Raw genomic sequence first — 17,461 nt, forward strand, 5'->3', positions numbered from 1 at the left:
CATGGTTAAACTCAAGCTTTCATCTGAATGAATTTCCCTTTGGCAGAGTTGTGCAGGAAGTAACTTGCACAAAAACAACAAGCACAAAAGGTCCCTTGGCTACAATGGCTAATGTGCCCTTTGGCAACATGGTTTAATTGCTCTCAGGCAAACCATATCCTAGTGCCCTATGGCACATTAGAGATAATGCCCAAAAGCCAATGACACAAAAGCACTCAATTGTCAATTCCACCAAATCCAGCCTTTAACTCAAATCAGAATCTTTTAGCGTTCCAACGAAGTCCTCTAAGCAACATTCGCAGTTCCCTTGAGTCCATGCCCTATTGGTTTTTTGCCGCCACTGTGACCAACACAGAGCCGCACTTATGTGGCTCGAGGATTATTTGCCCAAGGGCTTTCATAATCCTTTCTTTCCCATGGATCCAAGAATTTCATTTTTCTTTGTAGGGTTCGACCTTCCTCAGTTTAGTGAAAGACACCTTTGGGAAGCTCTACATACGTCTTATTCCATCAAACCTAAGAATGTCACCTTTGCCTGTGGATCGAGGACAACACGAAGTCTCAGTGGATAGTTATCCGAGCACTAATGCCAACCAAAATAGGAGAAATCCCATATTCTCATTTTATCCCTATGAAACAATCCTCATCCCCTTATCAAGGGTATAGGGTACAATCAAGCATCCTAATTTTCACAAGATAGTCTACTAGAGGGCAACTTTCGCCTTATTAATCCATGAGTCACATGAGAAGAGGAGAGAGGGGGATCAACACCAACTGAAATGTAGATTGACCCTTCCCCTCAATGTGACAAATAGAATTCCCACAATGGAGTTGATGCCCATAATATCAATCTCGTTTCAGTTCTCAATAGAGAAACCCACTAGGATAGCAATCTTCACGGGGTGAGAGTTTTCTAAAGCCACAAGGAATCATCCTTGCCCTAGTTTGCCTAAAATGTGATGGAGTCATGCTTGTGCACAACAAGACTACCCCAAATCTTGTCAGTCCATAATCATCCTTATAGCACAACAACCTTTGTCTCAACTAAGATTGTCACTGATGAACCATGATTCGAATAGTAAGGGTGTTAAACTCACATTCCACCAACACTAAGGGTAACGCTCATCCCTATAGCACACCTCGTGTAAGAGTACTTGCCACTTACCACCCTCTAGTTGGAACTAATGGAAGAGACACTGTACACTACTTGAGTTTGATATATGAAGGATTGACACACTTAATATTCCAAATGGGTATGAGACGACACCGCCCAAGAGTATAGCCAAGGGCTAACACGAGTGTAAGTCTCAAGCCCCAAGCATAAGGTAATGTACTACCTTTCCAATGAGAAATCTAGCTCAATCCCACACAGAAGCCCAAGACACCTTTTGAGGATGTTAAAAGCCCGCCTATGAGCTCTCCTTGGGGCGCTCACTTAGTACTTAAGAGGATACTGGGGAGGTAGGCCGCTCACCTGTTGTTCCCCATATATAATCTTTGCGATGCATTCTCTTGTTCATACGAGTAACCAATTGTGAGTCTAATGATCATACATCATAGCCTAAGTACGCCACCATGGCAATTGTTTGGGACCACTGCAATGTAATAGGGACATTTAGAGTATGTCCAATGTCATGTTCATAATCTAATCCATTTGATTTGTGTCAAAGTTATAATAATGTTGCACTATGACTTTGTTAATTGTTATTTTGGTCATTTTAGCATTATGAGCAGGTGCTAGGGGTGTACAAAATTTACCGAAAAATCGAGAATCGGACCGAAACCGAACCGTTTGAAGCTTCGGTTCGGTTTTTCGGTTTCGGTAATCGGTTTCGGTTTTGAACATATAAAAAATAGATTTTCGGTTTCGGTTTCGGTTTCGGTTTCACTCAAAAACCGAACCGTAAAAACTGAAAACTGACTATAATTTTAAAATAATTATATCCAGGGAACTTTGATTACAAGTGCATGTGGAAAAAATAATTATACCTACATTATTTTTTTAATTTAAATTATTGGCTTATACTTTCTCAAGGAGTGGGGAAGGATTTTATAAAAGAGGAATGAGAACCAAAACTTCCCATTTTGGCCATGTGGGATGAGTGCTATTGGGAAGAAGGACCGAACCAATAGCAGCCTGCAACAGTGCTACTACCAGTCTACCACAACAGGCAAGGCATCATCTTCTCCATCTCACGCTCACCCAGACACACACAGCAGGCAACGCACAGAAATTGCAACGCCCACATCTCCAGTAACGCCCACGCTCACGTTCACACAGACACACACAGCAACGCCCACGCTCACGCTCACACAGACACACACAGCAATTGCAACGCCCACATCTCCAGTTCTCCACACCCACGCTCACACTGTTACACACAGGCACATAGCAACGCCCACGCTCACGCCCGTCGCCCACGCCTGTCGCTCATGGTCACGCCCACGCTCACGCTCACACAGACACACACAGCAACGCCAGTCGCTCACGGTCACGACCACGCTCACGCCCGTGGCCCACGCCAGTCGCTCACAACAACGGACTCACGTCGACATTATCTTGGTGCTTTACTGCTTTGGCCGTCCCACATTGGTTGGAAATGGGAAGCAAAAATTTTCCTCACCCTATTTATTGAGTCAAAGCCCTAAAGCCGTGGCCCAGTTGGCTGTGGCTGGCTTCATATAATTATTTTTTTATTTTGTTAGTCTAAAATTTGGTAAAACCGAAATAACCGAACCGAACCGTAAAATAAACGGTTTGGTTTGGTTTTAAACCGACGGTATACGGTTCGGTTGCGGTTCAGTAGTTTTAAAAACCGAGAGGTTCGGTTCGGTTGACGGTTTTGGCAATAACCGAACCGAACCGTGTACACCCCTAGCAGGTGCTAGTATTATGTTGGTAAGCGTAAGTTAGTAAGGGTATTATGGTCATTGGAATGTACTTGACATATATTATAAATAGAGGAAGGTATCTATCATCGTTATTAGGTCTGCCATTTAACTGAATTATTCAACCTAGTATCATAGCATGATTTTGAGACCTAAACCCTAATTTCCATAGCTACCGTCAAAATAGACCCTAAAACCCTAACGTTTACTGTCATACGAGAATTTCTAGCAACACCATAACCCTGAGAAACAACAGCAGCTATTGGAAGCTAGAGCAGTTGTTTGAAATTTCCTGGACGACTTTGCCACTGCAAGAACACAAAAACCCCTATAGATTTTGCAAAACAACCCCATAGACACCCATAGCCATTGCTGTTTTCCTCCCATTGAAATCCCATCCCTAGATATCCTCCCAGGTGCCCTCACGTTCCAGTCAAAGTCAGGTAGAGCCAATCCCATGTGTTGGCATGTGAAGCTTATTTCAGGCATGTTTTTTGCTTGAATTCATTAGGTAGTTTCCGAATCCCTCTATAAACATATTATTTTGTGTGAAGATCTCACCTTTTTTAGTTACTCATGTGCAACACCTAGGTAATAGTTGTTGATGCTTCCTGAAGCTGTTTGTCAATGTTTATTGACTTCATTGAGGCTTGAAACAATGGTATTTGTCGTGTTTGTGATTCGTTTGTTGTGTTCTTGTGATTTGCATTGGTTCTTTGACGGTTTTATATGTTGGGGTGGAGTTCGTGATTCCAGAAGCATGTTGTTCAATGTGTGGCTGTTGGGATGGAGTCTTGAAGCTCAAAAGGTGTGTTCCTATCATTAGTGACCTGTTCAGGCGAACTATGTACTATAACTGTCTTAGAGGAGGAGTATTTCAAAGTTCCCGTATTATTAGGCATCCCACCAAGCTTCTCATCACATTGCATCTTTTGCTTAGAAAATAATTCGACCATTTGCATGTCATATGGTGTCTCTCCCACTAGTCAGTCAAGTTATTGACTTTGTTGCTATTGGCCATATGGTAGGTGTCATCAACTTCTTTTTTGCCCTCTAGTATTCTAAAAATCTACCTCAAGCTATCTTTGTTGATGAGTTCACTGCTGCAGTTAATGGGATAGGAGTAGTAAATCCTAGTACGTCCATATGTTTTTCTTTAATTTTGTTCGCTCCTAAATCCCTCTTCAATCTCATGTCTGTAGTAAAATTACAAGCTCACTAAATTGCTTTGTAACCTTCTTTCTTGATTCCATTGTTGTTCAGGATTTGAATACGAGGAAGATGATTGGCATTGGATGTGAGCTTAGTGGACTTCATTACTTTGAGTTGCTCTATGCTTCTATCATGGTTGTTACAGATTGCCGTAATGAGTAGCATAACGTAACAATAATGGGCGTAACGGGAGGTGGGGGTAGCGGATGTTACATAAAGGGTAGTAGGTGTGACGGTTGTGAATTTTTTTCAAGCACGCACAACCTTGTGCATATTAGTGTACTTGCATGTTTAAAGCTTTTAAACCTTCTTAGGAAGAGTTTAAGTATTTTGGATCCTTTAGTTCAACCAAGTAAGTTGTTTGGTAAGGCAAGAAGTTAACATTTGTTTTAAACCACCATTGACAGAAAAATTATGTGTGTGCATATTTGTTCTTCTCATTGTTCTTTTGATGTAATAAATTGTTGTGTGCGCTAAATTAATTAATAAAACAAAAATATATTATACACTCCATTAATCTATTAGATACCACACATTAGACATATGAATAATACAAATATACAATAACTAGAAAAGAAAGAAAGTTGCAATTTAAAAATATATAACATAAATATCAAATTATCAAAATAAAATATTTTCCTAACAAGTTAGTATTTTCAATAATGCATCTTTTGTGAGTATTTAAAAAAATAGTAAATTTTGTATCATTATCATCCTCATTATAACTTTTCCTCCTCTCGCCACATAGTATATTGAGAATGATTTATGAAAAAAAAAATGGGGAGGGGAAGTGGGAAGAAAAAGTAAAAAATAAAATAAAATTTTCGGCGTAACAGTCCTGTGGCAGTTACGTAATGGCCGTAGCGGGCTTTACATAACAATCGCAATCTATAATGGTTGCTACGGCCGTGATTTTTCTTCCCAATGTTTTCGCGGTGTGTAATTGGATCAGTAACCCAAAACTATTGCGTAGCGACGTTATGTAAAAGTCACGACCATTATTTAAAACCATGCCTCCTATTGCCTATAGTGCCACTACCACACCACATCAAACCCATTGTCGTATTTGTTATCCATTCTTGGACAAGTTAAAACAACTAGTTCCGACCACGGTTCGAAATTGCAGTCGCGAGTAACGTCGCGTAACGGTCATGGGTGTCGCGGGTTGCGGGAGACGTGGGTGTTACGTAACGGGAAGCGGGCATAACGGTCGTGAATTTTTTTCACGCATGCATAACCATGCCAAAATCGAAAAATAAGCATGAAATCCATTAATACATGATTTTTAATGAATTTTGAAGGCTTTCATTCAACCTACAAATGCTTTTTAATAGGCATTATGATTTTTATATTAGTTTTAGTGCGTTGTTTACATAAAAAAACATATTTTTTTATAATTTACATTACTTTAATGAGTAAAAAGATGTAAAAATGTAAAAATCAATTAATTAAAGTCATAAAGTTACTAAAAATGAATCAATAGACTAAATATCAATATGCACATTACACATACATGAATTTAAAAAGTGATTAATATCAAATATCAATAAATAATTGAAAATACATGAATACAATATTACAAATTTATAACATAACACATGTCACCACCAAAAAGAATGACGTGGAGGGTCTTCATAATTTGCATCTGTATCTTGAGATTGGGATTGTAAATTATCTCCTCATCCTTGTGGAAATACATAGTTGAATAAAGCCAAGTTTGCGTCATTTCGTTGTTCCTCTTGAAAATGTACTGGTGGTGAAAATCCAACTGATATAGGGGGTGCATAATCTCCTCTTTGACCATATCCTGAATAATGTCCATAAGTTGGGGCTGGGGCTAGCTCTGGGTAGTGTGTAGAAAAAGACTCACTAGATCCTGAGATTCCTAATCCACTAGGATAAAAATGTGAGTCACGAGATGCATAATGTGGATATGTTGGATGAGATCCATATGATTGTGATGATGAACCATCTAAACCAAAGTCGCCAAAACTACAAACCACACCCTATGAATCTTTAGCAGAATCACTAGGGTCACCACGAGCACTCCTTCTCCTGGGTTGTGAAGATTGGTTCCCTGGAGGAATACCCAAGTCATAATTTTCAGGTATGTCATGTAGTCCGTAAGGATTAGAAGGATGTATATCCCTTACAAATGATGTCCCTGTGTCATATCCATAATTATATTTTACACCGCCGCCTCCACCACCACCACTACCACTCCCCCCAACCCCAGCTCCAGCACCACTATTACCATCATCATCACTTGGTGGGCTCAAACCAAGATTGTCATCACTTTGTGTACTTTCAGGGCTTGAACTTGAATCATCATGCGTGTTTATTGGTGGTTGATCACCTCCTTCTGTAGTACCACCAACTTCTTCATTTAACCAATTTGAATTGTCCTGACCGTCGAGTAGTGGTGTCTCTAACCATTGACTTAAAAGATCATCTTCTTCAAAAATATAGTCCAAATTGATAGGATTGAAACCCTCTTCAATTTGTCGTTGGCTTCTTCTCATTGTACGTTTTAACTTTAACCTCATGTTGTAATGTACGAAAACAAGTTTTTGTAGTCTTATGTACTTTAATCTATTTCTTGTTTTCGTATGGATGAGACTAAAGGTGCTCCAATTACGCTCACAGTTCGAAACTGATGTGGTCTGGCTAAGAACTCTTATTGCTATTCTTTGGAGTTCAGGAGCACACAAGCCATAATGAATCCACCATTCAGCTGCATGAATAATTAAAAAGAGTTTTATGTCAGTATAGCATATATTTCAAAAGTCAAATTTGAATATAAAGAGAGAAAATAGAGCCATTCATCCATTAATTATCTATATAGCCTATATTTACTAGGATTTGTTTGTTTCACTGCCCTTTGAGCCAATAGGATTCCAAAGGTCTCCTGCCTATCTCGATATAGCAACAACTAAAAAGGGATGATTGTGAAATATAATTAATTAATTAGATGTATTAATAATTATTTTTGAAAGTATTACAGAATACTAGAACAATTCATTATTCAATTTAAAGGAACCAATACTTGATTAATAGCCAGAATTTGAGTATCTATATGGGGTACCAACTTGGTTATCACTTTTTTAATCCTATCCATGACTTCTCTAGCAACTTCAGGAGAGGGTGGGGCACCATAAAGAAATTGTGAGTTCAAAAAATATCCTACAATTAAATTTAGAAACATATTAATCAGTAGTTTTGTAATGCAACTATGCATAATTTAAAAGTTAAAATAATAAGAAATTGTATTTGATTTATACATACCAGCAACGTGCAAATCTTGGTGCAACTGAAAACTCCACCGGTTGTCAATAATTTTTCAATAGTCTTTGTAAAATCGGCAATCTTTTCGAATGACCAACTTCGCTCTATCAATTGCCTCGTATATGAAGCCCATGGTTGGTTTTTCATCACCATCAACCAATTTAAGAACTTTCAGGTTCTTGCACTTTAATTATATAAGAGGCATTTTGTCAAAACTCTTTGCCTAAGATAATTTTCTTTGAATCATATGCTGGGCCTGATTTTGCCATCCCAAACCTTGAGTTTTTCCAAGCATCAGATGTAAACATTTCCCTTAATGCTTGTTTATGCCTGACAATAGTCTCTAAAGCAATGAAATTTGTGGCAAATCGAGTGATGGCAGGACGAAATAACTCTCTATTATTTGTGAATTTCTTCATGAAATTCACTGTCCATGTGTGGTTGTAAATAATGAGGTTATTGTCGTGCGTCTTCTATGACCTTCTTTACGTTACTTTTCTTACCAATATTTTCAAGAATAAGGTCTATGCAATGAGCTGCACATGCTGTCCAATAGAGATTGGGCCTCTTCTGCATTAATAATTTTCCTCCTGCCTTCATTGTAGCTTCATTATCAGTCACTACTTGGGACAACATTCTCTTCTCCAATTTCTTCAACCACCTTGTCCATTAATCTGAAATGAAATTATAGATTCAATAATTATTACTATTTAATTAAAAACATGCAAGTCTATAATATTATTTGCATATACAATTAAAATTAGAAAATGACCTGAAATAATATTCAGCTATTCTGCTTGACACATCAGAGGCATCAACTGACTTATGAAACACGGTGCCTCTATCGCAATAAACTAAAAAGTTATAATGTGTTTTCTAGTTGGTCCTGACCAACCATCACACATATGAGTTACACTTCTCTCATTCCAAATTCCAGCAAAAGAAGCTATACTTGCTCCAAATAAATTTCAGATATCTCATAGGGTGATGGACCCTTCACTCCCTTTCCAATCTCTGAAGCAATATCAAGCATAGGCTGCATAACTGGAGAGTCAGCTACATTCGCTGGAATCCGATTATAAATTAGGAATTTTCCAACTGCTTTTCCTAATTTACTTCTTAAACCTTTCAGTAACTTAGTGTTAATTTTTGGTTGTTTCGTACTCTTGCTTCTTTCTAAAATAGAATCCATTGCCTTTAGTCTAGCTTCAGGGGCATTAGGATTAATCCATTGTCGTCCACTACCTCCAGCTTCTCAACCACTATAAGATTGAGCTCTCGCTCTATTGAAACCACTGGTAGCACCACTGCCATAGCCATCTCCCTCTTCATAAATATTACCCCCTCCAGTTGTTTTTGCTCGAAATCTTTGTCTCTCTTCCCATTGTTGCTGTGATCGTATGCTTTCTTGTCGAGCAAATCTCATACTTTCTTCTTCTAGGTCTTTTTCATTGCTCAAATTCTCAAAATCTCCTCTAATTTGGGCTTCTGCTTTTTCTTGCCTTTTTTGTTTATCTCTTTTCTTCTCAGCATACTGTTATAGATGTTTCATCATTTGTTCTTTTACTTGTGTGGTCACATTTGAACATCCAGCTACTTGACCCTTTTTATGTGCCAAGTGTTGTTTCAAGCGTGTAATGCCCCCTTTAATTATCTTCCCACATAACTTACACATAATAATATGTCTATTACGGTCCACCACAATACCAAAATGCCATCCAATATCCTCACTAGGTAAGTTCTCGTTTCCTCTATCACGTGACATATTGATAGACTTAATTTGATGATCTCTACACAAAACATAGAGAAAATACAAAGTTACAACCTTTCTACAAAAATGACAGGAATAATATAATTAGTAATTTAGTAAATATTAAATAATAAGTACTAAATAGTCCTTCTAATTTTAAATACTTATTACGTAAAAATAAAATATAATATTTGATTAAAAATAATAAGTAATGTTTATTATTTTTATATTTAAATAAACAAAATTATAAAATATTAGATATTTTATTACAAAAAAATATATTCCTTTATCTTAAAAAAGATATTTTCATTATTTTTTATAACTTGATTTTATTTTCATTTATAACTATAAAAATTTACATTGTAATTTTATAGGTGAAAAAGACTTTTGCTCTACTTTCATATACATCATAGCATCACTGATAGAGATCCATACAGTATAAATTGACTATTAAACTCTTTAAGCATTTTCTTAGTATATTGATTAAAATAAAATTTTTCTACAAATTCTAGTAGTAATTAGTGAAAATCAGAATTATTAATGTATTAACTATTAGGTTAATTTTTTTTTTATTAAGTTATCAATTTTTACTTTATTTGATAACTAAAAACAAAAAAATAGATTATGTAAAGATTTATTTTACCTAATTTTAAATTTAAGGTCAAAATGATGTTTTAAAACTTAAAAAATATTAATAAATTGGAAATATGTGAAAAAACTAGATTTTCATAATTACCTTTCAAAAAAGATAAGACAATTAAAATATTTATAAATTAAGAAAATTTTATTTTACATAATTATTATTGATTTCTAATTTTTTACTCTATTAAATTACTCTTTTTTTAATTCAATTTAACAAACATAATTTACAACAAAATATAATTTAAAAAAAAAAAACATAATGATAAGACTTAGTGCTGTGGGTGTTGAGTGTCTCATAGGCTGGGGAGTCTGAGTGAGACCGAGAGAGGGGCGGGGACTCGGAGGAGCCTTGAAGCCTCGAAGAGCGAAGGCTGCGAAACACGAACGGTCGATGAGCGATGACTCCAAGCTCCAAAGCCGAAATCGAAGGGCTGGTTGGTGGCAAGTGTGACGACTAGCGGAGGAAGCTGCCGACGGGATATCGGCGACTTGTAGATGCGACGGAGCCGCTGCAGACCTATCGCTGGTGACTCACCAAGCTGCTGCAACTGCAAGTCTGCAATTCCTGAGTCTTGGAAGGCTGCGAAGATGAGTAGATCTGCTCACTCTCAGGCTTTGAAGATGTGAAACCTTCTTATTGCTTCGGCCAACAAAATTTCAAGGTAAGTTTTTTACTTTCCAGTTTACTCTTTGAATGTTAGACTTAGATTGAATGGCAGATGAGTGGTGGGGAGAGGGGGGAAAGCAGTGCTGCAGCCTGCAGCATAAAGTCTTTAGGGAATTTGCAAGCTGTTGGCTATGTAATGGTTCGTAACGAACCGTTACGAAGTGTAACGTTGGGGTAACGGTCGTTACGTCTCCGTAACGGCCGTTACGACTATGAATTTTTTCCGAACTGCATTATCGGCCCGTATCGGTTTCGGAGCCTTTGATTTCCGTTACGTATCGGCCGTTACGTAGCTCGACCATTACGCTGCGTAACGGCCGTTATTTAAAACCATGGTTCCGACTTTGAGTTTTGTGTCTAATCTTGAATGTGAGTCTTGTCAATTAGGAAAGCATCATTGTATTCCCTTTTCTTCTTGAGTCAATAAATGAGCAACTAGCCCTTTTGTGCTAGTCCATTCCAATGTTTGGGGTCCTAGTCTTCTCACGTTAGAGTTGGGGTTTTGATACTTTGTTGTAGTTGTCAATGACTTCTCCAGAATAAGTTGATTGTAGTTAATGAAGATCATTCAGAGTTGTTTGATATCTTTTTTTCCTTCTGTTTTCAAATAAGGACTTAGTTTGATATGCAAGTCTGGATACTTCGTAGTGATAATGCTAAGGAGTAGCTTCAATTCTTAGTACACTACCTATATGACTAACTCTGTTATGACCTATTAGTCATCTTGTGCTCACACCCCACTACAAAATGGAGTTGCAGTGTGGAAAAATCGACATATTCTTGGAGTCACTGGAACCCTACTGTATCAAATGAATGTCCCCAAAGTTTTTTGGAGCGATGCTCTACTTACTACTTCCTCTCTCATCAATAAAATGTCTTCGTCTACCCCTGGTGGTAAACTCCCATATTTAGTTATCTTTGCAAAGGCTCCTTTGTTCTCCCATCCTCCTCGTATATTTGGATGTGTGTCCTTCATCCATTAGTTAAATCAAGAAACGGATAAGTTGGATCCTCGTGCTATCAAATGTATTTTTCTGGGTTGTTCCTATACCGAAAAGGAAATAAGGTGCTTGGGCATTTAAGATGTTTGGTAAATTTTTCAATTGGAAATTTGTTTAAAGATTCAGTTTTCTGCGATATAGTACCAATGGATGCTTGCCACATTGTACTTGGTTGGTGGCAATATGATCGAAAGACTTTTCATGAAGGTGAGACAAACAATTACTCTTTCTGTTTTAATGGTAAACAGAGGGTGCTAAGGCCAATGAAAGTTGCTGTGATAAAAAGGGAGGCTGGATGTTCTTGTTCACTTTTGGGGATGAAAGATTTTATTGAAGAAAAGCAAGGACTGTTCATTTGTTTATATTCTGCTCAGGAAGCCAGAAATCCATTATCATTTAATTCTAGAGCCTGTGAACAACCTATTGGAAGAATTCAAGTTATACCAGTTGAGTTGACTTTGGGTTACCGCCATTGAGAGTAATATGTCACGACATTGACCTGGTTTCAGGAGCAGTTTTCCCAAACTTTCCACATTATTGAATTTGTCCAAAAGGGCATGAAGAGTTGCACAAACAAGTCAAGCTGTTGAGAAATTGCTGTATTCAAGAAAGTTTGATTTCCTTTGTGGTGCTGACTTTACTTCACCAAAGAAGGATGCGACATGGCGAATGTGTGTGAACAGCAAAGCAATTAACATAATAATAATCAAATATTAGTTTCCTCTACCTAGACTTGATGATATGCTTGATGTGTTATGCGTTGCAAAGGTGTTCTCTAAATTGTATTTGAAGAGTGGGTGCCACCAAATTTGGATTTGGGAAGGGGATTAATGGAAGAAAACATTGAAAATGAAGGTTGGACCTTACAAGTGGCTTGTAATCCCATTTGGGCTTTCCAGCACACCCAACACTTTTCCTGAGGTTTATGAACTAGATGCTCAGATCATTTATTGGAACATTTGTGGCTGTCAACTTCGATGATATCCTATTTTACGGCAAGGATATTGAGGCTCATATCTAACAATTGAGGGCTGTTTTGCAAGTTTTGAAGCAAAATCAGCTCTGTGCAGATATGACAAAGTGCATATTCATGGTTGGTAGATTGGAGTTTCTTGAATTTGTGGTCTTTGCTTGCGGTATAGAAGTTGATCCAACTAAAGTCAAAGCAGTAGTGGACTGGCCTATGCCAAAGACATGGACTGAAATTAGAAGCTTCCATTTATTAGCAACATTTTACAGAAGATTCATCAACAATTTCTGTACCATCATGGCTCCAATTACAGAGTTTCATAAAAGCAAAATTTATTGCTGGACTCCTGAGGCGGAAGAGAACTTTCAGGTTAAGGAATTAATGACATGTGCCCGTGTCTTTGATTAACAAACTTCGAAAATATTTTTGAGGTGGATTGTGATGCATCTTAAGTATGGATTGGAGCTGTTCTTAGTCAAGAGCTCCAATTTCTTATTTCCAAAAGAAACTTAATGGGAGAGGAGTCAGGACAGATTACTGTACCAATGATGGAATTCTTTGCTATTGTCCAAGCTTTAAAATTCCACAAGAAACTTAGTGGGACAGGACAGATTACTGCACCAATGATGGAATTCTTTGCTATTGTCCGAGCTTTAAAATTTTGGTGCCATTACTGGATTCAACAAGAGTTTATTTTACATTCAGATCATGAGACTTTATGTTATTCAAACTCTCAGAAGAAACTGAATCATGGCTGTGCAAAGTGGGCGGCCTTCTTGCAAGAATATACTATCATATTGGGCTACAAGATTGGTTCACAGGACAAAGGCAGATGCACTAAGTAGGAGAGTATGTTTGCTGATAACCATATCTAACAATGTTGTTGGAATAGAAGCTATCAAGTAGCTATACTTGGAAGGCCCCTATTTAAAGGCATCTTTTAAAGAGGTGAAGCCAGGGACAATACAGTACTTTCTGAATTTGTCCCACAAGATGGATATTTATTCAAGGGAAATAAGCTGTAGTTCCAATTGGTTCTTTGAGAGAGTTTCTAATTGCTGAATTGCATGATATTGGGCACATTGGTTGGGATCAAATGCTGAATTTGGTGAACTCTTTGGAGGTGCTTAGTGTAGAGTCGGAGCTGAAATCAAGCAGTTGACTTGTTAGGTGTTACCTGTCAGTCCCGTGTGAGTGATAATGCTATTGCCTGTGCTGACAATCTAAAGTCAGTCCAGGAAGAGGTTCATTGAAAGCTGAAAGATTTTTCTGTATAGTTCTCCTTGCTTTTTGGTTTTCCTTTTTAGTTTTTCTGGGTAATTCCACATTTTGTTAATGAGATGCCATATTCTCCTTTTTGTATATTGTATATTCTTAACCTATCAATGAGTTTTTTTTACTATCAAAAAACAAATAAATAAATGAATAAAAAAGCCAGAATCATAATTACTGGTGCCAAGAGTATCAAGAAGGGTAGTTGGTGATGGCAGTCCTTAGAAGAGAAATATTTTCTACTGGTTCCTATGACTAGCTAATGGCAGAATAGATTGGACCATGCAGAGATTTACGCAAATTTGGGGTAAATGCTTGTGAGGTGGAACTTTTTAATCGGCTTGAAATCACTCCAATATTCAATGTTTCTGACATTTACACTTACAATGGTGATATCCGAGATTTAGGCAACTTGAATAGGTGGGAAATGGTACATACTTCTCCAAAGAAGGAGCTGGTGGAGCAAGTAAAAATTGAAGTTAGATATGTCAAGACCCGAGGAAAGAAATGTTACGGCTTTCTTGTCAAGTGGGAAGGGAAACCAAAGTTCAAAACACAGAAAATTCATGGATAAGTGGAGGAATTTTAAAAAGTAGATGCTGGCAAGTGTGCAGCTACAAAATTAGGCCACTCGCAGTGGCAAGATTGTTCTCATAAGGGGGGTAAGAGATGGAGTACCACTGACCAGTAAAAGTATAGTTAATATTGTATTATTGTTAGTTATTTATTTAGTTACTGTTATCTAGGAGTTATTATTATAATCCAGTCAAATGTTTCATTTACTAAGTCGAAGTAATTTCATTTATGAGTCTAGTTGCAAAGAATTATGAGGTTTAAGTCTAGAGGAGTCAATCCTGCTGTAGTCAGCAAGTCATTTTCCTAGGCACATCTAATGTGCCAGGCTGACATGTACTTATATTTATCCTAGTCCAGAAAATGAGGAAGTAATGAATTTTCCCTTGCCATTTTGGTTAATATTGTATTATTGTTAGTTATTTATTTAGTTACTGTTATCTAGGAGTTATTATTATGGTCCAGTCAAATGTGTCATTTACTAAGTCGAAGTAATTTCATTTATGAGACTAGTTGCAAAGTATTATGAGGTTTAAGTCTAGAGGAGTCAATCCTGCTGTAGTCAGCAAGTCATTTTCCTAGGCTCATCTAATGTGCAAGGCTGACATGTACTTATATTTATCTTAGTCCAGAAAATGATGAAGTGATGAATTTTCCCTTGCCATTTTGGTTCTCAATCTTGATCCGTTTAGAATTTTCCTGAGAACTTGGATGGTGGTTTGACAATTAAACAGTGACTCCTTCCATAGCCTCCACTGTTGCATTTAATCTCTATTTGCTACTAAATATTGCTGCAGTTAATCCTAGTCTGAGAAATTCGACATTGCCTTTTTCTCCATGCATGCTGCATCAAAATCTTTCTATATATGTATTATTATGATTATTATATATCAGTCTGTTGCTAAGCTATTATATTTGTTTTTTTAGGCTTAAATCTGTTTCATACATGGAAATGAAATTACCTGAGTTGCCCATAGGCTGACTAAAAACCTGCAATGCTAAAATTTTAGTCAGATTTGGAAATTTTATTAATGCTGAAGTTATTTTGGATGACGCAAGTACTATATTATGGATATTTGGGAACCAACCTAGGGATTAAGAAGACTTGGCTCTGTTTTTGTTTATGGGGACTGAATACAAACGAAAGATAGCAACTTGGTGCAATGAAATGACAGATCACTTCAAATAAACCTGAGAATGTAGTTTAATTTGAGTTCTAACATCTAATGCATGTGTATTTTTATAGTCAACTAACCCATACATAATTATATTTGTTCGTGTGATATGGCAGTCTTGCAGCAACCCCAATGGTCACTCTTATTCTGAAATATTCATTTTTGTCTGATCATTAATCTGTCATGTTACTTTATATATGCTATAGCCTGTATTTAATTGTGGATTTTTGTAAGACTTCTCATGAAAATGTTTTCAGCAGACGGAGTTGACAATGCACAGCACTTTGCATATGATCTGTGTAATTGATTTGTTTAGTATTTATAGATTTATGCTGAACATATATAAATGTGCAGGTGATGTTCAGCTCTGATGCCTATGCAGCTCCAGAAACTTTCTACTTAGGTTTGTTAGTTGATTGTTAATCGATAGCATTCTCCTTTCAAAGCTGAAGCAAATTTTATTGTGAAGTTCATATATAAAAGCCATTGTATCCTATTGTGTATTTATTCTTGGACATTCCTTTATAGTTACAACTCCGCTTGTGATGCACTTAATGTCCTAATTTTTTCACACACATCCAGTCCCAAGCCTAGGTAAAGTATGAGGGTTGCGTTAGGTAGCTGACAGTTAGTGTAAATTTGTCAGATCACTATGATATGAATCCTTACCGAATATTTGCTGGAGTGTCCACTACGAGCGATGCGTTGCACTTATACCACCCGAGTGTAGCGAAAAGTGGATGAGGGTGGGCTAGGTTGTCGCACTGAAGCGACAAGCCATATTGGCACCTGGGTACGGTGTCAAATATGCGAAGGTTCTTGCATCATTCTGGACGTGGGCAAGTAAACAAGCTAGTTCATGAAACTAGGATTATATTAGCATCTTGGAATATAGGGACACTTACGGGTAAAAGAATGGAAATTGTGGACACAATGATTAGAAGAAAATAATTTGCCTTCAAGAAACTAAGTGGGCGGGGGTGAAAGCTAGAGAGATTGATAAATCAGGATTTAAAATTTGGTACACTGGAAAAGAAAAACATAAGAATGGAGTAAAAATTATTGTAGATAAAAACTTTAAAGATAGCGTTGTTTATGTAAATAGAGTAGGGGATAAAATTATAAAAATGAAGATGGTATTAGGCCAAGAGATAATAAATAGCATTAGTACTTATGCTCCTGAAGTAGGCTTAGCAGAAAATCTTAAGAGACAATTTTTGGAACATATGGATAGTATTATACAAGGCATAGCGGGGATTGAGAAAATATTCATAGGAGGAGATCTGAATGGACACGTTGGAAGGGATAATAAAGGTTATGAGTATTGGTATGGAGACAAAAATAAGCTTGGGGAGATGATCTTAGACTTCGCTATGTCATATGATTTTATTACAATGAATACTTGCTTTAAGAAGAGAGAAGAACGCTTAATAACCTTTAAAAGTGAACAAAATAAAAGTCAAATAGATTTTTTTTTTTTTTTAAAAACTAGGAGGGTATATCGTTTATCATTCAAGGATTGTAAAGTTATTTCAGGTGAGAGAACTAGGTGGTGGAACCTAAAGGAAGAAAATATAATAAAATTTAAAGATAAAATGATCAAAGATGGGGATTGGACTATAGAGGATGGGATAGATACAAATACTCTGTGGAGTAGAGTAGCTAGGTCTATTAAAAAGATAGCAAAAGAGATTTTAGGTGAATCAAGGGAACATTCTTGAATAGCAAAGAAAGTTGGTGGTGGGATAAAGATGTCCAAAAAGCCATAAAGACAAAAAGAATTTGGTATAAAACGTTGCAAAAATGTAGAAACATGGATAACTTTGAAAAGTATAAAGAGAAGAGAAAAATGCAAAACAGGCTGTTAGTGAAGTCAAACACAAATCATTTAATAGTTTGTATGATAGATTAGATACAAAAGAAGGGGAAAGAGATATATTTAAACTTGCTAAAGCTAGAGAAAGGACGATTAAGGACTTAGGAAATGTAAAATATATAAAAAGTGAGGATGATATTGTCTTGGTT

General features: G+C 36.8%; 1 protein-coding gene across 1 annotated transcript in view; it reads left to right on the forward strand.

Moving 5' to 3' along the window:
* The window catches only part of LOC131167992 (protein fluG), a 127,658-nt gene that overhangs the window by 23,919 nt on the left and 86,278 nt on the right, over positions 1-17,461 (forward strand). The window contains exon 8 of the mRNA XM_058127115.1: positions 15,791-15,839. Within this exon, the coding sequence (XP_057983098.1) occupies positions 15,791-15,839 (49 nt within the window). The remainder of the gene's footprint in view (positions 1-15,790; positions 15,840-17,461) is intronic.

The sequence above is a fragment of the Malania oleifera genome, chromosome 11 (assembly GCF_029873635.1).
Source record: "Malania oleifera isolate guangnan ecotype guangnan chromosome 11, ASM2987363v1, whole genome shotgun sequence".
Lineage (NCBI taxonomy): Eukaryota > Viridiplantae > Streptophyta > Magnoliopsida > Santalales > Ximeniaceae > Malania > Malania oleifera.